Source organism: Cajanus cajan, chromosome 8, assembly GCF_000230855.2.
Source record: "Cajanus cajan strain Asha chromosome 8, NIPB_CcT2T_4, whole genome shotgun sequence".
In the NCBI taxonomy this organism is placed as follows: domain Eukaryota; kingdom Viridiplantae; phylum Streptophyta; class Magnoliopsida; order Fabales; family Fabaceae; genus Cajanus; species Cajanus cajan.
Genome location: NC_138524.1, coordinates 18876582 through 18904386, shown reverse-complemented (window position 1 = coordinate 18904386; position 27805 = coordinate 18876582). Strand labels below are relative to the sequence as shown.

General features: G+C 29.5%; 1 protein-coding gene across 3 annotated transcripts; it reads left to right on the top strand.

Moving 5' to 3' along the window:
* The first annotated feature begins 4071 nt into the window (after positions 1-4071).
* On the top strand, positions 4072-20508 carry LOC109817825 (TMV resistance protein N). 3 transcript variants are annotated; one of them, XM_083062849.1, is made up of 7 exons: positions 4072-4646; positions 7433-8531; positions 9026-9298; positions 14970-15866; positions 15976-16140; positions 16258-16677; positions 20248-20508. In XM_083062849.1, exons 1-6 carry the CDS (start codon positions 4147-4149, stop codon positions 16618-16620), a joined length of 3297 nt encoding a protein of 1098 aa, XP_082918975.1. In that variant the 5' UTR covers positions 4072-4146; the 3' UTR covers positions 16621-16677; positions 20248-20508. The 3 variants fall into 3 exon arrangements, with proteins under 3 accessions (XP_082918975.1, XP_082918974.1, XP_082918976.1); XM_083062848.1 differs by having other exon boundaries at positions 4073-4646; positions 15976-16677; XM_083062850.1 differs by having other exon boundaries at positions 4483-4646; positions 7438-8531; positions 15976-16677.
* Positions 20509-27805: the final 7297 nt, after the last annotated feature.

Below are 27805 nucleotides of genomic sequence, written 5' to 3'. Positions count from 1 at the left end.
TTGTTACTTTTAGATCCTTTGACATTTTTGTGTTCATTTTTAGTCTTTATTATTAACTTTAGTTAGTTTAGTGCGAAAATAAGTAATAAAATATAAAATTTTAATGAAGAAAATTAAGGTAACAAAGAATATTTAAATTATTTTTACATGCAATTTATTTAAGTTATATATATATATATATATATATATATATATATTTTGTAAATAAGATAAAGTTTAATTATGTTTTTAGTCTCTCTAAATTTATTGAATTTTGATTTTGGTCCATGTAATATTTTCCTTTTTTCATCCTTCTAAAATTTGTACACATTGTTTTTTCGATCCATGTAAATACTTTTTGTCATTGTAAAATGAGTAATTTTTTTTATTTTAGTCCTTATAATTTTTTCTTTAATTTTCATCTCTTTAAAATGTAAAAATTACTATTTTTTGGTCCTTAACTTTGATTTTAAAGTAGATACATATCATTTATGTTGAGAACTTATAAAAAAAATTTAAAAGTGTCACATACTAACATGGTATTACTATAGTCATGGGTAAAATCTGAGATAATTACTTAACATTTGATAAACAATTAAGTATTTAAAAAATGATTATATAATAACAGAGACTAAAAACAATGGTTCTAAATTTTATAGGGATTAAAAATAAAGAATTTTTTTGCAAGAACCAAAATTAAAACTTGCTCATTTTACAAGGATTAAAAATATATTTAAGTGTATATTTTTTCTTTAAATTATAGGACAGCAAAAATAATTTTAAAATTACTGGACAAAAATAAATTTATTTCATATTTAAGAAATTAAAAAAGTATTTAATTCTATATTTTTATGTACATAATTAAACATTGCTGTAAAGAAATATTTGAAAGAATAAGGATATAAAATAAGAGGTTCAAATATTTTTTTAATCCTTATAATTTCACTTATTTTATTTTTTAGTCCATGATTTTTTAATCCTATACTTATTTTTTTAATCCTTTTTAGTTCCCATAATTTAAGATATATCTTTTTTGTCTTTATATTTGTAATTTTTTAATTCTTTTAATATTTATCATTAATTTTTTTTAATATTGTCTATTTTATTTTGATGTGATAAAAAATTTTAATTTTATGAGTAAAATAACATTTCAACAATAAATGTCACAAATAACTATATAAGTATAAAAAAAACACAAAACCTTAAGAGACTTAATATAAAACAATTACAATAAAATAAATTTGACGTCAAACATATAAAATTGAATTAATACATTATTATGTAAACACATAATAAATAATATTACAAAGTGCTAATTGCAATACCACTGTTGAGTCCCAGGTTTCACACATGACATGTCCTCATTCAAACCAAAAACAATGTTACGAAGATAAATTAACAACAAAATCTAAAAAAAGATTTATCTTAAATTGAACTAAAAATAGTTGTTATATATATATATATATATAAATTAAAAAAAAATCTATTTTAAAATTATAAAGACTAAAAATATAAAATAAATAAAATTATATAGACTAGAAAAATATTTTAACTTTACATAAAATTATGGAAAGGTTTGAATGGTCAGGATTGAACCCATGCCCATTGCTTCACGATCAAGACTTATGTGTATGAGCATGACGATCAAAAATAATTATGGGCATGACGATGAAGAATAATTACCTAATCTTGTCTTTACTCCAATTCTAAATCTCGATTTCCCAAATAAAAAAAGTATACCACGTGATTTCACATGACGATGAAGACTAATTACCTAATTTTGTCTCTAAATCTCGATTTCCCAAATAAAAAAGTATAAAAAAGGGCTAAAATCCTGGCCCCTTATATTAATTGTTTGTTTCAATTTAGTCCTACTTTTATTTTTGGTTTTAATTTGGTCCCAAACTAATTAATTGATTTCAATTTAGTCCCAAATTAATTAATTGGTTTCAATGTGGGACTTCCATCCAAATTATTTAAACGAAGTTAACTTTTGGCCACGTGGATGCTACGTAAATGCATACGTGGATGCCACGTGAGAATTTTTTTGAAAATACCTGGACCTAGAACGGCCCGTTATGAAACCGAAACGGGCTGTTCTGGGAGCACTTTTAGTGTGTTAATTTTTCATCCGGAACGGTCCGTTCTAGATGCGAAATTAACACACCAAAAGTGCACTCAGAACGGCCCGTTCCGGTTTTAGAACGGGCCGTTCCGGTTTTATCCTTTTTTTTATATATAAAATATTAATAATTTTATAAACTATATATTATTAATTATATTTTAATTATGTTATTATATCTAATAAAATAAATATATTAATATTTTTTATATATTTTATTTTATTATGTTTATCTTATTAATTTTTATCATTTTATTCCTCTAATCTTAAATAAGTTGTAAAAATTATAAAGTGATATTTAAATATTTCTTCAAACAGAAAGAGAAAAAGAAAAATTATTACTCTATTTATAAGACAATTATATTTTATAAAAATAAGTAATTTTAAAATTTTTACCATAAAAAAATATTTTTCAAAATTATTATATTTTTTATTAAAATTAATAAAAAATATTGGTTTAATTGCATTTTTTATACCTCAAGTATTACAATTGTTCAGTTTTGATCTCAAAGGTTTTAATTGGGTAATTTTAGTCCTTAAAGAATTGCAATTGCGCGATTTTGGTCCTTCAATTTTTAATTGAATAATTTTAGTCCCTCGAATATCATAATAGTATGATTTTAGTTTCTCCCATTAAAAATTAATAATTTTAATATATATATATATATATATATATATATATATATAATGTTTTAAAATTAAATAATTATTTATCTATTCAAATTAACGTATATTATAATTTTTGATATTATATCAATAATATTATTAATATATTTATAGATAAACTAATAATTTGATAAATATAACTTGTTATATATTAATATACTTTTACAAAAATATAAGTATATTAATTAGAAATATATATCTGATCTTATATATTTATATTTTTGTAAAAATATATTAATATATATTAAGTTATATTTATCAAATTATTAATTTATTTATAAATATAGTAAAAATATTATTGATATTAATTTATCAGTAATATTAAAATATTAATAATATATAAATTTTATATATTTAGTAATAATAAATATATATCATTTGATACATTAAAAAACTTATAATATACGTTAATTTAAATAAGCAAATAATTATATAGTTTTAAAACATTATATATATATATATATATTAAAATTTTAAAATTATTAAATTTTTAATGAGAAAGACTAAAATTACACAATTATGATATTTGAGAGATTAAAATTGTTCAATTAAAAATTGTGAGACTAAAATTACACAACTATAATCTTTTAAAGATTAAAATTACTCAATTAAAACTTTAAGGATCAAAATTGCATAATTATAATACTTGAACGATCAAAAATACAATTAAGCAAAGAATATTTTATTCACAGTTTTGGAACAGGGCGTTCCGAATCTAGAACGGCCCGTTTTGAAAGCAGAACGGGCGTTTTGGTTTCAGAACGACCCGTTCTGCTTCACTGGTGGTGTTTTAATTTTGCAACCAGCACGGCCCGTTCTGGTTTCAAAACGGACCGTTCTGGGTCCAGGTGTTTTCAAAAAAATTCTCATCCACGTGGCATCCACGTATGCATCTACGTGGCATCCACGTGGCCAAAAGTTAACTCCGTTTAAATAATTTGGATGGAAGTCCCATATTAAAACTAATTAATTAATTTGGGATTAAATTGAAACCAATTAATTAATTTGGGACCAAATTAAAACCAAAAATAAAAGTAAAACTAAATTAAAATAAACAATTAATATAAAGGACTAAAATAAAGTTTTACCATAAAAAAAAGTATACCACGTGATTTTACATGACCATGAAGACTAATTACCTAATTTTGTCTTTACTCCAATTCTAAATCTCGATTTCCCAAATAAAAAAGTATACCACGTGATTTCACTTTCGATGTGCTTCCCACGAAAGTTAATGTATGAAGAATTTCCTGTTCCGTGTGGAACCCACAAAGTTAATGTATTTTCAAATATATAAAGATTTGTTTTCTTCGCTCCATTCCACAATCCCATTTCATCCTTTCTCTTCTCACAACTCTCACCAGTATAGTTCATTGACCATGGCTTCTTCTTCTTCTTCTTCCAATCCCTCCGACAGCATCCAAAACTACAGATACGATGTATTCATGAGTTTCAGAGGTGAGGACACTCGTAACTCCTTTGTTGATCATCTCTACGCTCATTTCATCCGAAAGGGTCTTTTTGTCTTTAAGGACGACAAAAGGCTCCAGAAAGGAGAATCCATTTCAGAACAACTTCTACAAGCGATTAAAGATTCACGGGTTTCAGTCATCGTCTTCTCCCAAAATTATGCTTCCTCATCGTGGTGTCTAGACGAAATGGCCGCTATAGCCGATTGCAAACAACAGTTGAAGCAAACAGTTTTCCCCGTTTTCTATGATGTGGATCCATCTGATCTAAGATCTCAGTGTGGGGTATACCAAAATGACTTTGATTTACACAGACGGAAGAAGTTCAAACACGATCCAGACAAGATTCGTCGATGGGAGAGAGCTATGACGGATTTGGCCAATTCTGTTGGTTGGGATGTCAGGAACAAGTATGTAGTATTACGTTTATACTTTATTCTATTCTCTTTGTTCTGCTGAATTCTTAGCATATCACATGTTCGATTGACTTTTCTTTTTTTGACAAATTACTTTTTTTTTTTTCCTTAGGTAGATAAAGAAACATTTATTTTGAGTTTAATTTAAATATAACTAATAAAATTTTATCATGATGAGAGATTCGCATGTTTCACAAGTAAATTTGGAAAGAGTTACATAAACCCTAAAGATTCACATGTTCTAAGAGAAAATTTAAAAAGAGTTACTTCATTCAATAATTTATAATATATATACAGGGTATACTAATATATTCTTATCTACTTTTTAGTTGGAGTATGTTAACAACTTACACCAAATTTTTAGGATAAATAAATCATTCATTTATTTTGATTTGGTTAATTTGTTTAAATGATATTTTAATAATTTAATTTAATTTTAAAAAAAAAATAAAATATTTTCTTTCTCTTATTAACTTTATTTTCTAAGTCATTTATTTCTCCTATTAAATTTGTTTTTCAACCCATTTCTCTTTTCTATTAAATATTTTCTCTAACTCATTTATCTCTCTCCTATTAAATCCATTCTTTAACTCATTTCTCTCTTATCTCTCATGATGTCTCCCTTCTCACTGAACAAATAAAAAATTAATTAATAAAAAAAAGAAATGAGTTGGAGAATGAAGTTAATAAGAGAGAGAATATATATATATATATATATATATATATATATATTAAATTAAATTAAATTACTATAATATTCTTTATACAAATTAACCAAATCAAAATTAATAAGTAATTTTCTTATCCTAAAATTTTGGTGCAAGTTGCTAACATACTCCAACTAAAAAATAGGTGGGAGTATATTATAACCCTCCTTATATATATATATATATATATATATGAGGAATGTTATAATAATACTGGTGTAACTTTTATTAAGTATTACATCGCTCAAAAACTTTATATTAAAAATGAATTTTGTAAATTCAATCGTTAGATTGAAAGTTCATATCATTTTATATCAAATTTTCTTAAAATTGAACAACTTAAAGGTAATCAAAGTGTTTATATTTTAGTATATTTTAAAATGTATATATTACATTAATTTTATTTTATAAGAATGAAGTATCAAATTATTTTGAATTAATATAAAATTTTGTATATATGATCTAAGAGTAAAGAACTTTCAATCAACGGTTGGATTTAATAAATTCACATTTAATATAAAGTTATTGAGTGGTATAATACTTAGTAAAAATTACATCAATGTTATTATAATCCTCCTATATATACATATATAATTTTGGTTTTAATAGTGATGTATTATCTGTGTAAAAAAATGTGTAGCGTCAACCAAACAGAATTTACTATTGCTAAGGTACTAATTGTGAAAGTTAACTAATTTATGTAAATGGTGATTTGTGATTGGATGACAACCTAAAATATTATTTTGCAGTGTTGATGCATCACCATTAAACTCTTTAATTTAATGATTCAGTTGTTAAATTAAAAGTATTTTTATTGAATATATTAAGTTTATAATTTTTTTGCAAAGTTTAAAAATTATATGATACTTTATTACATAAATTCAAATTAACGTATAATATGCTTTTATAAATATATGTTAATTTGAATTAATGTAATGAAATATTAAATAATTTTTAAATTTTAAGAAAATTGTGGATTTTATCTATTTATTTAGAAGTTTTAATATAATAATTGGATAATTAAAGTTCAATATAAATCATAAATTGTTGAGTGGAATAATTATATCATGTTAAATGTAGTACTTTTTTATTTTTATTTTTATATAGATTCAATGTAGTACTTTAGCAATGATACTCTCTCCAACCTACTTGACTAATTTTTTTTGGGTTGAAGTATCCTCTTATATGCACCATCTATTAGGATTTTAGCACAAGAAGATAATATAATCCAAAAGATTAGTTCATTATATGTAGGGAGTGGTAGACTACAATAATGACCTTCTTATGAGAATGATAATAATCAATTTCAATTTTAAGATAAAAAAAAGGAGATAAATTGCAAGATTTGCTTAAAATTATAATCTTTACTACTACTATAGTGGGTATATAAATCAGTCCAACTTGTTCAAAGCTTAGGCCTGACGGGAAAAAAAATACATTTTTAATGGGTCGGCTAAATCTAGTCCGCGAAATAAATAAATCAATTTTTTTGACCTGGGGTAAGCGAGCAAGTCTATGGGCTCAATGAAAATATGTTTCTTTTTAAATAAAAAACTAAAATTTATCAAATTTGAGGTTTTTTTTTTTTTTTCTTTTTCTTTCCTTTTGTCTAAGTTATCGAAACACGAGAAAAAAATACACCAAAAATAATATAAAAAATATTTGTAACATCAAACATTCTACATAGAAAAGAAAACTATTGTTGTAAGATTTTAATATTTATACATTTTTAAAAAATATCAAAATCATAATATCTTAAAAATTTAAAAGTTTAAATATATCAATCAAATATCAATAAAGTTTAATATAAATAAATTAGTTATGCATTTTTATTCACAAATTAGTCATGAGTTTTTATTAGCAATATAGTTTGAAGAGATTGAAAACATGTTATCTTGTATTTTTTATTCTTTAATTGATAATTTATGGCCAGATTTATAAAGTTGAATATAAATAAATTAGTCATACATTTTTATTAGTAGTATAGTTTGAAGAGATTGAAAACATGTTGACTTGCATTTTTTTTAGTTGATAATTTGTGATTTTATTTTTATATATTTTCTTTTCATCTAGGCCAGAGTTTGAAGAGATTGAAAGTATTGTTCAAGCAGTAATAAAAAAGTTGGGTCATAAATTTTCATCATTTGCTAGTGACCTTATTGGGATACAATCACGTGTACAAACATTAGAAAATATTTTGAGATTAAGTTTAAAGAATGATGATGTTTTACTTTTAGGAATTTGGGGGATGGGTGGAATAGGAAAGACAACTCAAGCTGCTGTCTTATATGATAAAATTTCTCATAAGTTTGATGCTTGTTGTTTCATTGAGAATGTGAGCAAAATTTATAGAGATGGTGGCCATACTGCTATACAAAAGCAAATTCTTCGTCAAACTTTACAAGAGAAAAATCTAGAAATGTATAGTCCTTTTGAAATATCAGGGATCGTAAGGAACAGGCTACACAACATAAAGGTCCTTATAGTTCTCGACGATGTTGATCAAATAGAGCAATTGCAGGAATTGGCCATAAATCCTAAATTTCTTTTCAAAGGAAGTAGAGTTATTGTTACCACTAAAGATGAGCATATCCTAAAACCGCACGGAAATCGTGTATTGCACAAGGTTTCGTTATTGAATGAAAATGAGGCTCGTGAACTATTTTTTAGAAAGGCCTTCAAAAATGAAGACCAAAGTAGTAGTTGTGTGGAGTTGATTCCAGAGGTACTAAAATATGTCCAATGTCTTCCGTTAGCAATTAAAGTAATGGGTTCTTTCTTGTGCACTCGAGATGCTATCCAATGGAGAGATGCCTTAGATAGATTGAAGACAAATCCAAATGATGAAATTATGAATGTACTTGAAATAAGTCTTGATGGACTAGAATATGAAGAAAAAGAAATATTTTTGCATATTGCATGTTTCTTTAAAGGGGAGAGGGAGGATTATGTTAAGCGAATTCTAGAATGTTGTGGATTGCACCCTCATATTGGAATTCCAAGAATCATTGAGAAATCCTTGATAACTATTAGAGATCAAGAAATTCATATGCATGATATGTTTCAAGAATTAGGAAAGAAAATTATTCGCAATCGATTTCCTGAAGAGCCAGGATCATGGAGTAGAATATGGCGCTATGAAGATTTCGATCAAGTCTTGATGGTAGAAACGGTAACAAAATCTTTTAATACCTTTAGATTTGTGAGTGTTGAGTAATGTTCTTCTTAATATCTTATAACATATTTATATGTAAAAGTGAGGAAAACAAGTTTCATTTACCCTAAAAATTATTTTCTAAAAATACTTTTTTTTTTGAAAATTTATATAAACATTTTGATTATCTTGTTCTTGTTATCATTTTTTTTTACCAATTTTATCCAAAAAGATATACCAAATATTATGTTATCTATACATATCATGTTATATCAATGTGGTTGATACAAGTGGGATTCTCATTGTTTTATCACTTTGAGAATAAAAAATAAGTAAATTATGTTATCTTAAAACACTAATTTTCAAGTGATAAAGGTTTTTTAGTTTAAAATTGTAAAATAATTACCAAAATTAATATAAAAATGTGTTAAAGATCTTATTATTTTTAAGAAAAACAGGTGTCGTTAATTCAAGTATTTATTTTTGTAATATGTTTATTCTTTGTTTTCCAGGGAACAAATAATGTCAAAGCCATAGTTCTCGATAAAAAAGAAGATATCTTGGAATGTAGAGTTGATGTATTGTCAAGAATGAAGGATCTTAGATTACTCATATTATATCATCAAAACTTTTCGGGAAGCCTCGATTCTCTTTCCCACATGCTGCGATATCTTTTGTGGCATAGTTATCCTTTTGATTCTTTGCCATCAAATTTTACGGCTGCTCATATTGTGGAATTGAATATGCCAAATAGTAGCATCAAACGTGTTTGGGAAGGCCGCAAGGTACGTTAATGCTTCTTCCTCTTCATCTTTATTGGTTTGCAAAAATAATGAAGAGAAAAATTGTCTCATTAAGTTTTCAAAAATGGCTATGCATTTGGATCATTTTTCTTTTTATTTCAACATTGGCATCTACTACAACAAAATTTATTATTAACGACAATTATTTAATGACAATAATTTAATTACCGTCGTATATAAAAATATTAATGGCTAATATATAATAACCACTAAAAATATATTTATATTACATTAAAGTTTATTATTAGCGACAATTATTTATTAGAAAAAACTTAAGTTCCACATCGATTAGAGATAAGATAATTAAATAGTATATAAGTGAGTAATAACTATCAACTTATAGGTTCATTTTATAGGGTTGACTCCTAATTCACTATTCTAAATTGGTATCAAATCACCCATTATTACCAAATTTAATAGTGTTATAAAATAATTATAGAGCAACTTTCACCTTATAAATCTCACATTTCTTAAGAGACAAAATAATTAAAAAATATATAAATAAAAGAAAACCCTCATCTTACAAATTTCACATCGAGTAGAGATAAAAAACAGTATATAAGTTATGAATTTAGAAAAGAAAATTATAGGAATAAATTATTTAAAGTAAAGGAGACAATTGAAAAAATAACTTTTAATAGCCTTTAAAATGACTACTAGAATTGCCACAAAAAAAATAAGTTTTTCTGACAATTTAGTAGATATTTACCAACATTTTATACAAATTCCGGTAATACTATTAGCGACACTGGATACACCAGCATTTATTTAAATGCTGGTAAAAAAAATAATGACCATTTATATAGCCGTTAAATAATAAATTAATTACCACAAAAAATTAATTTTAGTGTAGTATCATAATTTTAAATTTTTAAAAATTGAATATAATTTACTTATAGTATCTTTTTCCGTAAATCAAAATCAATTGTAGAGGTATAAACAAATTGAGTTAGGTCAAGTTTGAAAGAATCTATTATCCGATCTGATCAAAATACTTTGAGTCGGGTTGGGTTGAGTTTGTGCAATTTTATTTTGAAATTCAACCCAATCCAACCCAATCACAAATGGATTGGATTGGTTTGACTTAATGGAGTCTATATAATTAAATTTATTTATTTTTATAAAAATTGAAATATTTTAAAATAGATGTAAATCATTTGATACTTTTGTTGCAAATACAATGTTATTAGCACATAAACAAACAACGATACAAACTAAATTCTAAAATAAACTTATCGATTTACTATATTATTATCAACTTAAACAATCAATATTAATTAATATAAAATTTTTTAAAATATATATGTTGTATTATTACAATATTATCAACCTAAACACAAAACTCGTTTTGGAACAAGAGTGTCGATGAGTATTATCTTGAGCAAGTGTCATTCAAACAATTATTATATATCCAAGTCAAAGGTTAAGTCATGAGTCAAAAACACAAAACTCAATATCCAACTTGTACAATGTTAGATTTTGATCGGTTGCGTTTTTTTTACTCAAACATAAAAAAAATTGATCTTAACTTATTGAATTGATTTAAATCAGCTTGAGTTTACGAATTACTAGTACCCACTTATACCTCCTAATAAATTATTTTCTCTATTATATTTTTTTTATGGAACTAATACATATTAGGCTTAAACACAATTTTTTATTCTAAAATTAATTCTATAATAATTTTGAAATTAAAAATTTGAGCAAACATTTGCTTAAAATTTTATTATTTAAAAGATTAATTTATGCACTGACATTTCTAAAATTTTTAAATTATTAACCAATTAGAAATCATGTTAATAGCACGACTTCTAAATTGTGTTTTAGAAGTCAGTATACTTTCTAATTATAGAATAAGACTATTTAAAAGTCATGAAATACTATTCTATAAAAGTCATATAGTGATTTTTTTTAATCTAATAATTTGATTGAATAAAGTGTAAAATTTCATTACGTATTTTTTCTTAAAAGTTTTGTAATAAAGAATCTTAATTTATAACGAGAAATGTGTTGATAATATTCTTTTTTTTTTTTTTCTAGATAAATTTTTTTTTGCCTTTAACTTTTCGTAAATGATAGGACTTCGAGATATTAAAACAAAATTAATCATTATTTTGATAAAATTTTAGTATAATATTTTTTTTACCATCATTTAATTACTTACTTGTAGATTATTATAAAAAAAGTTTGATTTTGAGTAGTCATTATAATCTTTTACATCTTTATGGGAAGGAGGTCCATTGGGGTCCAAAAATAGTATAGTTCATAGAGACAACTAGACAAGGATGTCAATTGGGTCCAAAACCTTTTATGATGCTCAACTGCTGGAGGGAGGTGGAGGTTGTTCACGAGTTTGTGAAAGACCAAATGGTGGAACATCGAAGTGGAAGGAAGAAGGGTGTATGAATTGAAGGAGAAATTTAAGTCAGTAAAGCTTAAGTTGAGGGTGTGGCATGGAAATGATCGTGGCAATTGTTGGGATGTAAACAAAGTCCCACATCGTTCAAACAACCGCTCAAAGCGGACAATATCTCACCAATGTAGAGGTATGTGTATAAGTGTGATAACCCCCTGGTGCTCAACAACAATTGGGGTTTGATGTTGCGAAACAGGAATTTTGAGACTTAAAAGGTAAGAGTTCAACTTACTTTGGAGGAAATTGAAGCCAAGAAGGGTTGTGGCGTTAACATATTTAGCTTGTCAAACATGTATTGTAGTTTACTATTGGAGAGGGATGAAGATGAGGGGTCACAAAAATACACGGTATTGGGTGAAGAGGGACATGATTTACAAGGAACGAGAGAAAGGTGGGTTGGGCATTAAAAAATTATTAAGGCTTTCAATCCTGCATTACTAGGTAAATGAAGGTGGACAAGGAGGGACTGTTGTATAAAGTATTGGTGCATAAGTAGTATAAGGAGTTTAGAGGGGTTGTGGGAGGGAAGAGGAGAAAATGGTCAACATGGTGTGGAATGATATTATGTTAATTTGTTGAATGAATCAATAAAAAGGTGGCGGGGAATGGTTATGTTTTTTGTACTTGGTTTTAGGGATATATTTATTTAAGAGAAAAATTATATTTTATTATTTATTGGAGGAATTTTACAAACATTTTAAGGCAAAAGGTTTTTACTTGATTAAATCAGCTTATGAAGCCCTCATGTAGCCAGAGGTGTACTCGGGTCATGCAGACACATTTGTCAGAAAAGTGTTACATAATGTGATCTCATTGAAAGTGGTGTTATTCATTTAGAAACTTGTCCAAAATAAAATCTCAACCAAAGATAACCTTCTATAGTGTCCTCGGCTGTGGGGACATAATGGAACCCATCCCTCATTTGCTTTTCGAATGCTCTCACTTTGCTATGGTTTAGTAGGTGTTCCAAAGTTGTTAGGAATTTTAGCTGCAATGCATAATGATAGATTGGTATATAGTAGTTCACATTAATTTTATGCAATTTGGATGTTTGTTGTGGCATCATGATATAAGATTAGTGGAAAATCATTTGGCATTCTTTAATGTGTACTATTTTTAGGGCTAGAAACAAGCTTATGTGGAATCCAAAAGAATGGTTACTGCGGACATTGTGGAGTGTGTAAAAATAGTAGCATGGAATTGGTTTAAATCAAATATCTAAGGGGCCGGGTTCAATTATCCAGTTTCTTGCTAGGTTTCTGAACCTACAATATGCTTAGAATCAATGCCATCAAGGGGGAAAACATAGTTTGTTTACAAGTAGGAAGTTGAAGAAAAGGAAGGAGGTAGTTATGGGGCTATATGGAAGAATAGGTTCTGATTCTTGAAGTTGCTTAAGTGGTGGAATAAGGCTTCCTTAAGGAATAGTGCCAAGGGCCAATACAAGTCTTGATTGTAAGTTGCTTCTAATTAAATTTTCTATCAAATGGCATGTATGGTTTGGGGTGAGGGGGTTTTATACGCTTCTTTTGTACACTTTCTAGAGTTCTTGGTAATGCATATATATATGAATAGTGATTAGGTGTTGATTTTGGAACGAGAATGAGAGTAACAATAGGGCTAAATTGGTGTCAATATGGTCTTATAATGTAACTTTGCAGATGTGATGTGAATGAAGTGAAGAAGAGAGTAATTATGGAGTATAGTATTTTGCTAATTGGTCTAACTATGGTCTTCCATAGTAATTCCAAGGTGATCCAAGTATGGTCTACGGTCCAAATGCATAGGAAGTTGAATCAACTCAATATGGATTGTGGTGTGGTAGCATGCAGGCTCTTATGATAATGCATGGTCTGTTACCATGTCTAGTTTTGCACCGGGTGTAGGATCTAGGGGTCTAAGGCTTGCAGTTTTTGTTTTGGTGATTTATTTTATTAGTTGATGTATTTTTAAGGGTGTGTTAGGGCTTTGTTTTCACCCGTTGTTCTAACCTTGGGCTTCCAGAAAGGGGAGAAAAAACCATTTTCAATGCATATGCAAAATGGCCATTATAAATAGTTTACTCAGGGTGGAGTTCAACAAGTGTGAATTCATGGATAAGGATGTTACATACTTATCTGGATCTGATCGTGTTTTTGTACAATTGGTATCGGGATTAGGTTATCAATTTTGTTGGCTAAATTACTAGATGGGCTATGAGTGAGAATTATGTTGCAAGGCTATTGATGTATAAATAATAATTATTCTTATTTCTACTTTGCTTTTTTTTTTTTTTACCCTTTCTCTCACTTCCACACACCTTTTTTATTGAACAATTATTTCAATTACACGGTTATACTCACAACTCATGTAATTACACTTTACTATGCTCTATTTCTCTCTCTCATTCCATCTTCTAATTTAATTCTTATTTTCTTTTATATAAGTAGAGAAAGAGTATAATATAATTATACTGAATATATTAAATAGCTAGAAGCATGAAATATCTTGACTCCACTAATATATATAGATAATATATCCAATAAAAGTATATTTTATTTTGATTGATGCATGATGAAAGGACCAAATAGTAGTGATTAGATTAAAGATAAATTTAATTAAAGGTTCATATTAAAATTTAATTATAAATACTCATTTATAAAATTATTATTATTATTATCATCTCTACGATTACTATCACCACTACCCACCGCCGTTGTCATCATCATTGCTACTGTTGTCATTATTACTACTATCATCATTATTGTCATTGTCACCTTACCATTACCGTAATTGTGATCATGATGGTTGTGGGGTTGGTGCCACTACTATTATCTCTCAACATTGCTACCAACACTATTATCATTGTCATTGTTACTATTATTACCATTATTGTTGTCACAATAACAAAGACGATGACGGTAATAATAACAACAATAATGAGTGATGATGGTAATAGTTATGAAAACAATAATAATAATTATCTTATAGAAAAATATCTATATTTAAATTTCAATCTTAACTATTAATTACTTTTATTTATATCATGATTTTGATTCTCTTATCTTATAATAAAACATGACTCGACACACACAATTATGAGAAAATAATAATTGAAAAATAAAAATAATATAAAACTTACCATAGTTTACTTATTTTAGTTTGTCTTTAATTCTGAAATCATACTAAATTAAAATGTAATAATGAAATTTGAGTTTTAAAAAGAGATGCTAATAAGTGGTTCTTGATTCTCCACAGCAATTCCCAAGTTTGAAAAGGATGGATTTGAGCAACTCCAAATGTCTTGTTGAGACTCCAGTATTTTTCGGGACCCCAAAACTTGAGCGGCTTGATCTTTCAGGATGCATAAGTTTATTACATGTCCATCCATCATTAGGAAGTCTTGGAAAACTTACTTTCTTGAGTTTAAGAAATTGTACCAATCTAGTCAGCATCGACTTTGGTAATGGATCTAATCTAAGTTCTCTGACAGTTCTACATTTATCTGGTTGCACTAAACTTGAATGCACGCCAAATTTTACAAGGGCAAAAAATCTTAAGTACCTTGACTTTGATGGATGTGCAAGTTTATCCATGGTTCATGAATCTATTGGAGCTCTTTCAGGACTCACCTTCTTGAGTTTGAGAAACTGCGAAAATCTTGTTAGTATACCTAACAACATTAATGCCATGAGATCACTTCAAACTCTAGATTTAGGTGGCTGTTTGAAACTCGTTGACTTGCCCGTAGGACAAGTTTTTAATTCTTTTTCTTTGGAATCCTTGATATTTTTGGACCTAGGCTTTTGTAATCTACTTGAAGTACCTGATGCTATTGGTGTGTTGGGGTGTTTAGAAAGACTGACTCTACAGGGGAACAAATTTCGATCAGTATGTTCAATGAGATCTCTACATCGTCTAGCATATTTAAACTTATCACATTGCCATGATCTTATCTGGTTGCCTGAGCTTCCATCAGGGAGGGATTCATCAGGGGGAAGGTATTTTAAAATGGTGTCTGGATCTCGTGATCATAGGTCAGGGTTATATCTTTTTGATTGTCCAAAACTGTCTCATCAATGGCAGCTCGATTTGGGGCTCTTGGATTATTTTAAAGTCAAAGACGAACTGTTATGGCTTATAAGACAAATTGAGGTTTGCACTCTACAACCATCTCTTTCTGTCTTGGGATGAAATAGTTTTCTAAAATTAATTCATTAATAATAGAATATTGTTGATTTTGTGATTTTCCTTGTGGTGATAGGAACCCTGTCATTTTCGATGTGGCTGTGACATTGTTTTCCCTTGGGACATGGAAGTTATTCCCAGGTGGTTCAAAAACGAATTTGCCAGTTGTTCAATTATGAGGATAAAGGACTTCAATATGAATGATGATTGGCTTGGCTTTGCCTTTTACGTTACATTTAAGGTAAACAATCCTCCTTCTCCGGACTGTTCTTTATCTTCGTCAGTGCGGCATCCGTTTTATCTTTCTTTTGAAAGTGAACACACTGAAGAATACTTTGACATGCCTCTTGATTTGAAGATGGAAAAGATTGACAAATCAGAATATATTTGGGTCATTTATATCTCTCGACAACACTGCCATTTTGTGAAAACTGGGGCACATATCACGTTTAAAGCCCACTCGGGTATTGAGATCAGTAAATGGGGGATGCGGAGTATATTCAGGGATGATTTAGAAGGCTTGAAAAGGAAGGCAGAATCAGAAGGAGATTTTCATGACACATCCCAACACAGTGTTGCTTTTGATGATGTAACAAATAGCATCACCAACCCTGGGGCCAAAATTCTGCTTCCTTACAATTGGTTGGTCACAGACGAAGACGAAGTCGAGAATATTGAAGCAAAGGCCAAAGAAATCAGTCTCTCCAATGTGGGGCTTTAATACGCTTATGGAAGCTCACAGACATCTTTTCCAGAGATTGAAATCATTGGACCCAAGGTATTTTTATTAAAACTAATGCTATATAATATATTCATACACTACTAGTTTAGTGCATGCATTTAGAGCTTGTCGTGAACTAAATCACCTTAAGATTCATTTGAAATTGACTAGTAAGTTGTTTTAAATGACTCAAACTTCAATAAAATAGAGCTCAATTCTTTTAATTTATGAGCCAGTTGGATATTTGTGTCTGTATGCACAAATGCAATATCATCCTAATTTTAATTATTTATTTAAGCACCCTGACGTAAACTTTAAGGCACAACTTTCTTAAACTAAAAAAAAACAATTTATTAACATTATTATCAGTTTATTTGGAATTTATCTTTTGAATCTTTAATTTGGGTATAAAATTATCTGTTATATATATTATCCTAATTAATTTTTTTTAATATTTCCTTTTTACTTGATAATAATATGGATTCATTTGATCTTCACTTAAATAGTTTTTAATTTCTATAAAATGAAAATTTGATTTTGTTTTTTATATACATTTTTTTTCTCTGTTTTTTCATCCTTTCAAATTTTGAAATCCCTATTTTTGATTCTTATAAAATGTGTCATTTTTTATTTTAGTTTTTATAAAAAAAAATTTATTTCACCATTTTAAAATTTGAAATCATTATTTTAATACACAATAATCATTTTAAAAGATAACCTTTATCTTCTAAGTCACACATCAATTAGAAATAAGGTAACTAAAGAATATTTGTACTTATCTTACAAGTTCTACATCGAATAGAAATAAGATAATTAAAGAGTATTATAAATCTTTTCTTAAACTTTTAGCGGTAATTTTAAATGCTGGTAACAAATGACACAAAAAATTATATATTTTTCCCGACCATTATGAGGGTTTTTACCAACATATAGAATAATTTCCGGTAAATATTTTAGCGACACTGCATACAATGACTAATGTGAGAAATGCCGGTAAAAGATTTTGTAGCAATTTTTATTGCCACTAAAAGTCATATTAAATGCCACTAAAAATCCATTTTATTGTAGTGATAAGTAATATTTATTTTAAGGATCTAAACTTTTTTAAAGTGTCACATGTTAAAATAATACTATAAACTTGCAAATGCACTTGAGATAGTCACTTAACACTCAATAAAACATATTAGCAATTAATGAATATCACATTTTTGAGGGATGAAAACCACTTTAGTAGAGACAAAACAAATTCATATATATTTTACAGGATGAAAATCATAGAATTATTTTTAAAACAACAAACATAAAATGCACTTATTTTATAAAATTAAAAAACATATTTAAGTATTTAATCTTTCTTCAAACCTTATTAATTTTAGACACTCCCTTGATTTTAAATCGTTTGTGATTTATAACATATGTATCTTAATAAAGCTATTAATTAATATACCATTAGTATGATAAAAAAAAATGAAATAGTCCATAAACTTTTATCAATTTTTATTTTTAGTTCATGAATATTTTATTTTACAAATTTTAATCCTTAAACTTTTGTCGATTTTAATTTTTAGTTCTTAAACTTTTTCTTCTATTAACATTTTGGTCCCTGACAAAATTTATTATTTCTAGAAAAAAAAAATTCAAAGACTAAAATCATATAAAATTTGTTTAGCGACTAAAAACAAAAATTAACAAAATTAAAGATGAAAACTTAATCCTAAAAATATCATTTTGTTGAAATTTTCTTATAGTGTGTTTGTCAAGACATATATCATGAGTTTATAAACTTTTTTGACTAATTTATAAGTTAGTTTGACTAAAGTAAACTAGTTAGGTATAAAAAAATTATACAAATTTATTTTAGGGAGTTATAACTTATTTTCATAAGTTAATTAAAGTAGCTTATTGCTTATAAGTTCTTACCTTTTTTACTTTCTCTATTTTTATCCTCATTATATTATTTGAAATCCTTTTTAATTTAGAAATTATTTTGCCTATCATGTAAGTTATTCTCTCACTCTCTTTATAAAAAAAATATTTTATTGCATTTTAGATTAATTAGTTAGCTTATAAAAATTAATTAAACATCTTTATGATATTTTTTTTATAATCATATATATTACTGATATGAAGTATTAATCAACCTCGTTGACAATTAATTTTCATTGAGAAATCTTCTTGACCATTTTTAATAATTTCTTTACTGTTAACCATATTTTGTTCGTACATAAGATTTAAATCTGAAACTTTATTTAACAGAATCAAGTTCAATATCACTTGAATTACCGACTTGTTGATATTTCTATGATATGCTAATAAATAAAATAATTTTGTAAAAAAATAATTAATATGACTCTCAATTTTGTAATATGTCACCTTGGTTCAAAGTGCTGATTTATATGCTCCATTTGAAGTCTGCATCACTTTGACGAAAGATCTCTTAAATATACTTGTGGAGGTGTGAATAGTAAATTATATTTTTTTGTCTAGAGTAAAGTTGCTTTTGTTGTTACATTAAAATAGAATAATATTACCAGAGAAAATAGGCTTTGTGATTGTGAATTCAACTCATCTCTAACTTATAAAAACAACTGATGTCAACAGGCAAACATTTTTATCACATATATACAATTACAATACTAAACTATTTAGTGACTCAAAACATAATCTGAATTTAACATAATTCTTTCAATAGTAATTTATAAATAAATATAACAGATTGAATTATTACTAAATTAAAAATAATCTCTTTTAAAAATAAATAAATCAGATAAATATTTAATTTATTTGTGAAAATATACCAATATGCTAAAGAAGAATTTCTAAATAGAAGTATAGTCTTTTTGACAAAAAAAAAAAAAGAAAAAGGTTCACATATGTTTACAACACAAAACAAAACTAGTATAAGATTTGTAGGTAAGGTTATGATACTATAATTTATATTTTATTTAATTGAATATCTTATTTTATCTAATAATTTTTTATTGTATTACTTTGAGTGTCTCTTACAAATGATTCAAATCACATGTCTCTTTATTGTGTCTCAATTGGTTTGGTGTTCCACCAATAAAAAAAATTGACATGTCATTTAAAATATTAATTTGTATTTTTATCCTTTTTATATTACTTGTTCTTATTTTTATCCCAGATTATATAGATTATATAGGGAGAATTTCTTTTATGTTAAAATACATTGATTGATTTTATGAAAACGTTCTTTAATTTGATTACAAGCCATTGTTGATCTTTTTATAATATTCTCAAGACTAATTTAGATAGATTGAATCAATTAATAATAAAAGAAAATTAATATTCTTGTCAATTATTCATATAAATACTACTTTATGTTTTTGTTTGTCTTGATAGTAATGGTATTTGTAGCGAAGAAATAATAATTATCTTATAGAAAAGTGTTAGAAATTATCACGACTATATGCAACAGTGCTAGTCCTTATCCAATGTGAGTGGGTTGTTTGTATATATATGGGTTTAAGTGCAAAGCTAAATTATGCATAGATTTATGGGTTATATGGTTTTTTAAGAGTTTTTTTCTTCTGCATTTTATTATACAAAACTACAAATCTCACTCCCCTTTCACTTTTGTTTGATGCTCTTTATGGTCATAAATAGTGAAGGACAAGAAGAACCATTGAAAGGACAACCTGGAGGATCATGTGGATGTTTAGCCTAGTTGTGGAGGCCTTTTCCCTTTATTTATTGTTTTTGTGTATTTATGTTATGCTTTATGTGCAATTGTTTGTTCGTAAATTTCCATTTCAGTTTGTATTTTATGTATGCCCATGTAACAACTTATGAGGTACTTGATTACTTGGACAATTATTTCTGCTGCGATCAATATATAAATGATCTTATCTGATTTTAGTTCCACCAGTCTATCATAGTAGTACTATAAACTTCCTTATTTTGTAAAGTGGAACCTAATTTCTTTTAAATTGCGAAAAGTTCTCATATTTTTCTGTATCAAAAACTAATAACCTCTTCATCTTACTTGAAACATTGAAGGGTTCAGCTTAAATTCCTACCTTGGTGAGGACTATCGTCTTGGCACTACAACTTACCGTCAAATTGGTTGGATTACATTTAATTCTTACCACTAGAAAATTTTAATATTGCAATTATGCCAAATTATATAATGTAGGAAAAATATACTTTTATTAGTCTACCTAAACTTTTTGAAATTTGGTTTTCGTCTCTTGAAATTTTTTTGAACTATTATAGTCTCTTTAATTTAAAATATACCAATTTTTGTTCTTAAAATGGTTTAGATAACACTTAAAAATAGTAATAAAGTATTAACTAAATCACTTGGAGAATCAAAAGTGATGCATCAAGTGACAAAATTTTCAACCAATCTTTATTTTCAAGAATATTAATAAAATGATTGTATCATGCCTTATAATTGATGTTGAAGCATTTGAAAAATCTATACTACAATGTTGAGTATAACCCTTCATTACAAATTTGGTCTTAAATTTGTTTACAAAATTATTAGGGTTGAGTTTAGACTTGTAAATTCACTTAACAACAATCACTTTTTTATTACTAGAACTATCAATAAGTTGTCAAGTTTACTTTTCTCAATCATGTTCATCTTTCCCTTCATGACAACTCTACAACTTTTAAATTTAGCAGTTTCATCATACCTTGTAGGCTCCAATTCTTTGTCATTACATCTTGCATAAATATCATCCAAGATTCTACTATAGTATCAATGTAACATTATCATAATTCTTTTCATCATCTTCCAAATTTTTCTCTTGAAAATTGTCCTCTTCATACATCCCTTTATATGAGCCTTTTGCTAGACATTTCGCGTAATTCCATTTTTTCTATTATGTCTATATTGAAAGCCTTATTAATTACTAGACTTACATAGTCAACATAATCTATAGATGTCAAAAATATATACGTGAATTAAGTTGGTGGTCGAGAAAGAAGGCTGGTGGAACTTCAGGTTTCTTTCGTTGCTTTCTTTAAGTAAATTTCTCTGCATTTGACTAAGAAATGCACTTTTTTTTCCTTTTCCTTTTCTAAGAATAGAGTTAGTGTGTAACACCCCGAATTTTTTACTAATGCAATAATTACTATTATTTATCTTTATATTTATGAAGATTATTTTCTTATAGTTGTTTTAGTTAATTAAAAGGGGTTTTTATAAAATATTGTAAAGGTTTTTAATAATTTAAATTATTTATGAAATTTTTTATAAATTCTATTTTTTTTCGCTGGAACGGGCTGTTCCAAAATGGAACGGGCCGTTCCAGACAATGAAAATAAGTTCTTTTTAAGGTAGCAGAACGGGCCATTCCAAAAGTGGAACGGGCCGTTCCAGTATAGTAAAATGGCCAATTTTGATTTCTCCAGAACGGGCCGTTCCCAAAGGGAAATGGGCCGTTCCGGATTTCTAAAAATGCTTAAAATGTTTAGTTAGAAACTGGGCGTTCCAATAAAGGTCAAGGTGTGTAAAAATGAACTTCAAAATGGGCCGTTCTAAATTTAGAACGGGCCGTTCTTCTTTTTGGAAACGGGTCGTTCTAATTTCAGAACGGGCCGTTCCAGTTGAAAATTTTGCATACATTCAAAAGATCCGAAACAGGCCGTTCTGAATTCAGTACGGGTCGTTCCGGAGACCTCAAAATGCCTATAAATAGGGGAAAAGGGGGTGAAAAAATATACTGAGTGAGAAGGTAAAATCTTAGAGAGAGAAAGAGAAGAGAGAGAGAGAGAGAAAGAAAGAAAGAAAGGGAAAGAAAGAGGGAATCTAGAGGAGGAGGTCCTGCCCAAGTTTCAGCTCCTGCTTATCCAGGTAAGGGGGGAGTGAGAAACCTCGCTCGGGGGTGTGGGAATAATTGTTGGATAGTTTGATTGTCGGATTAGCCCCCAATCACTTGCCTGTTGTTCTGTTTTATTTTCTGTTCGTTTACTTTGTTTCTTGTTGGAAGTAATAAATGAATATGTGATTAATGTTAAAAATAAATAAGTTTTAATATGAATAAGAATGTTCTCTGTGAATTCCTGTGCGGACCTTATGAGGAGTATTTATGACATGACCATGTGAAATATGGACAAATGACATGAAACCTAAGAAAGGACTATTGAGACAAGCTGTGATAATAAGAATATGAAAAATAATGACATGATGTACTTAATGAAATTCTATAATAAGTCAAATGTTGTGTCAATGAATTAATGAATGTATGACATGCATCATATGCATATATTACTCTAGGTATGCCGCTGAGGCTGCATACCAGTGATGCTAACAAGGTGTACCTTAGTGTCACCAGTGATGCTAACCAAGTGTACCTTAGGGTCACCAGTGATGAAATGTGAAACTTTCTTATAGCGCCACATGCATGCATTTATGAGTCGAGTCCATGACATCATTGCATGATAAATGAATGTATATGTGATATTGATGATGTATGTGTATTGTTTACATGTGACTTATATTTGTTGTGTGTATGTGGGTGCTATCTAACCTTTATTTCTGCACTTGAAACTGAGTGAGATGTTTCTCACTCCCTTGTTGTTCTTGTATATGTTTAAATTATTTTATAGGTGATCATCATCATGAGGATGTTGGTGATGAGGCTTAAGGCTTCAGTTGGGCATGCTCTGATAGGATGTGACATCGGGCATAGCTAGGCTTATTTTGGGATTAAAAGCTTTAATTTTCTCTTCTTTTGTAATTTTGAACGTTCTTGAGAAAAGACCAAAATGTACATCTTTGTCATATTATTTTATTACATGATTTGAAAGTTATAAATTAATTCCTAACTAGGAGGCACTGCCACCTTTGCTAGAATTAATATATATTTTCCTTTATATAATTTCTTGAATTTTGATACTTACATGATGACTTTCTATGATTTTATGAGTTACGAATGTGAATCTTCTACTTTATGATATTTGAGACAATTATTTTATACATTAAAGATGTTATCAAACTATGAAAGATTTTATTTACTCCAAAGAGAAAAAAAAATTGTTTATATTTATTGTGTATTAATGTTGGGGTAGAGGGTGTCACATAGTGAATGACAATAATATGTCTACATAAATGAGTTGGGATTAACAGAAAGGACTAGACTTCATAATATGATAAAAAAAAAAGTTTGAACTTTTTTAAGAGAGACACGTCCATTTTCTACATTTATTAATGATAAATTGAATCTGGTTTTTCTTCGAAAAGGGATATTTATGGAGAAAAAAGTAATGGTTATAAACATGTATTCTTTTATGCTCCCTTAAATCATCAAGCATTCTACTATTTTTTTATTTTTTTTACTTCATCCTTGACGTCAATTTTGATTGTGTTCCCATCCAATTTTGAATCATCCTCTTCTCTTTCATAATAAAAAAGACATTGTACTATCCGTACCGCTATGCCGAGCTCGAGTTCGGCATCTCAATGCAAAGCGACCTCGGACACACGCTAGGCGACGTCAGCTCGACATCCAAAGAAGATCGTAACTGATCTCGGGCCCAAGGCCCAGCGAAACCCTAATCCACACTAAGGTACGTGCATTACTTATACGAGACTCACATTCCCACAAACCCTATCTTTAGCATCGGAGTCTCTTTTACAGGTACCACCCTCATCTTAGAGCATCAAACGTACCAGTGAAGGAGGCTCACCGATCTTACCCAGCAGATCGTCCCCTACGATCGATCTCCGGTAAGAACATTTGGTGCCCATCGTGGGGCCGATCAAGATAGCTCTTATCGGCCACGCTTATGGTTTTCACCAGAAGCCACAGCAGACGCGCAACTGACGACCTAGATCACACGACTAGCATGGACAACGAAGCAACATTGAGACGACTGATCGAACAAGTCGAGCAGATGCGGTAGCAACATACCACCGATCTGCAAAGCATGCATGCCAAGCACAAAACTGACCTAGCAGCGATGCGTACCGCTAATGAGGCTGACCTAGTGGCGTTGCACACAGAGAACGAGCGTATTTGTGCTCAACTCCCTCGGTGCTCCTCTAAACAACCCCCTCAACCGAGTAACCAACATGAGGAAGAGGGGCACTCAGTTTCTCAGCCGCCAACAGCACCTAGGGCACTGACCCCCCGACCTGCTACACACCGGTCGCATGCACCGACAAACAGGTCAGCCCATGAAGTCAGCATTGCTCCAGCCTAGGCTCTAGGTAATTGGGCAAGCGTCCGCCGCCATCCCTTTGTGGATGGCATCATGGAGACACCTCTGCCCTTTGGCTGGAAGCCCCTCCACATCAACCGCTACGATGGCACGACGGATCAGGACGAGCACGTCGACCTATATGTCACACAGGTAAACCTTTACACTAACGACGATGCTGTTTTGTGTAGGGTTTTCTTGACCTCACTTAAGGGGGATGCATTGAACTGGTACACCCAGTTACCTGCTGAATCAATCAATAGCTTCGACCCCCTGGTCAAGCGATTCACGACACAGTATGCCATGAGTCGGCCTCACCACATCACCTCCGCCGCCTTGGCCAGTCTCAAGCAGGGCGACGATGAACTGTTGAGGGCGTTCATGGAACGCTTTGCCAACATCTCGATCAAGATTCGGAACCTGAATCCCGAGGTTACCCTGCACGCCATGCTCATGGCACTCAAGCCGGGGCCTTTTGTGGACAGCCTATGTCACCAAGCTCCCGCCGATATGGATGAACTCCATGCCCGAGCTACAGGGTACATACAGATGGAAGAGCACTCTGATAGATTATGGCCAAGGCCAAGGAATCCAAGAGGTGATATCTTAAAAGAACCAAGAGGAATGGGATGATCTTAAAGACCTTTTCATTTGTTTGTACATATAGTAGTCTCTTGTATAGGTTATTTTTGCCTTTGTATTTGTGAGGCACTTTACTTGCTTTTTCTAGTGTTTGTATATTGATTTTAGGGTAGGATACTTGGAGAGTTTAACTCCATTTAACCTTCCTAGTTGATACATTCATTTTATATTTTTTCAGTAAGGAAAAAGGGGTGGCATTTAGCAATGCTTGAGGGTGTGACTAGTAAATGGGCCAGAACTGGGCCTAGGCAAAATTTTGCATATTAGACTCATTTTGCTCCTAATTTTTCATAGATTTGATATTTCTAGGTCTCATCATCATATGATGAACCTAACTAAACCAAATCCAAGAATTTCAAAATAATTCATGGAGCATTTTGAAGCCTAATCCGCCTAGCTCTATTCTTAGTTTTTGGCCGAAATTTGCTAAGTCTCTTCTTCAAGTTTTGAAGCTTCTCCTCCAAGTTTCTAAACCTTGGTAGGGTGGGCTGACCTTACCATGGTTCTTAAGTGAACCATGGTCAAGGTTAGCTTCTCCTACAAGTTTTAGAAACCATAGATGGTTAGCTACACCTTACCATGGTTCCTAGTGAACCATGGTTAAGGTTAGCTTCTCCTAGAAGCTACCTCTTCCTATATAATTGTAAATCTAACCTAAACCTTCACTTTTGAACATTTTGAGAAATGAAATCAGATTTTTTCTCTCACTCAAGAGTCTCTAAACCGTAGGGAATTCTCTCTTAGGTTTACTACCAAAGGTTTTCAACCTTAACCTTGGTTCCTCAAGCTTCTACACAAAGCTAGGAGTAACCGAATCACCTTGAAGGCTTCTCCTCCATGGAAGGTTTCTTCGTGGAGCTTCAAAGCTTCTAAGAACACCTCAAGAGTTCACGGTCCAAAGCATGGAACTATTGAAGAACTTCAATCCTCTTCAACCTAGCTCCATCAGTTTTGGTATCTAGAGCCTAATGCTCTTGAGGTTTTGTGTTCTAACTTTTTTTTTGTATGAATCTGTGTTGTATCTTCCTTCTCCTATGTCTAAATATGTGTTTGCTGCATGGATCTAAATTTTCTAATTTTTTTTGATAGATCCTATATGTCACATAAGAAGTAAGTTGATTCATGTTCTTGCTTGTTTCCTAATCCGTGAATCACTTGTGTTGTGCTTTAGGTTCTCTTGTTCTTGTGCGTTTTTGTATTTTCTTGAGTCTTCTCCATTCTATAACATGTGTCCGTGATTGGACAACATTCATTGAGCATAGATTTTGTTTTTGAATCACTTGTTTTGTCATAGAAGTCATGTGTAGTCCTTTTACATGTTGAACATTCCTAGACTAGCTTGTTTGACCTAATTTTTTTGTGTTGTTTGTGAAGCCGTGCGTGTTTTCTTATTAAATCTGAACCTTACTACATGTGCTTTTGCTTTACATGATTAAGTTCTTAATTTGCTATTAGTCCTAGCAAATTTCCTAGAGTTAGATTTCCTTTATGTCTTGTTAAAAAGTTTGTCAAGAAAATGCTTCAAACACTCTCCTATTAGGTTCTCTTCAATTCTTTGGTGTGGCTGAAACTTTTATAATTTTTTGTACTCATTAAAACAGAGGCAAAACAGAGGTTTAAGTGTGTGAAAAGCATTAGAAAAGCAAAAGAAAAAGTGCTTAAAAATTTGACATAAAAATAGCACAAAATTGTGAAGCACTAGTTTAATGATGCATGTGAAAACCTCTTGTTTTGTGTGAAAATTTCTGCAGCAGATTTTTATGCTTAAATCCGAGATTAATACTTGATTAAAAGGCATTAAACTCCTGTGTTAACAAAAAAAATAACAAAAGAAATTACAAAAGAAAACAAAAGAAAAGAACACAAGAAAAAGTCAAGGAGTGAAAATTTTAGCAAAATAGTGCTCTCGGTTTGGTAACATTTTGTGTGCCTTATCTTCAATTTTCTGTCCAGCCACATATACAATCTTTTGAGTCTTAATTTTGTTTCTAATCTTAGCTTTGATTTTGTAATCCATTCTAGTGCCTTTCATAGGTTATCCTTTGTGTGTTAGCTTTCTAAATTTGCCTTAATTTTTGCTTGTCATTTTTGTGGAACTCCTTCTAGTTTGTCACATTTTACTCTACCATTTGGTGTAGCCATTTTAAATTGTTCCTTTTCAGTTTTTGAACTAATATTCCAGCATCTTAAGGTGTGTTGAGTGCCTCTTGGAAGGTGTTGAAGGCCAAGCTCAAGTTTAGCCAAATTGAAGGACTTTGGCGGTGACTTAGGAGCTTGTTTCTCATTGGTTGGGACTCTTGGAAATTCAAACACCTAGGAGTAACCATCATTAAGGTTGCTTCTAAAAGAGGAGTGAAACACATTGTGAGGC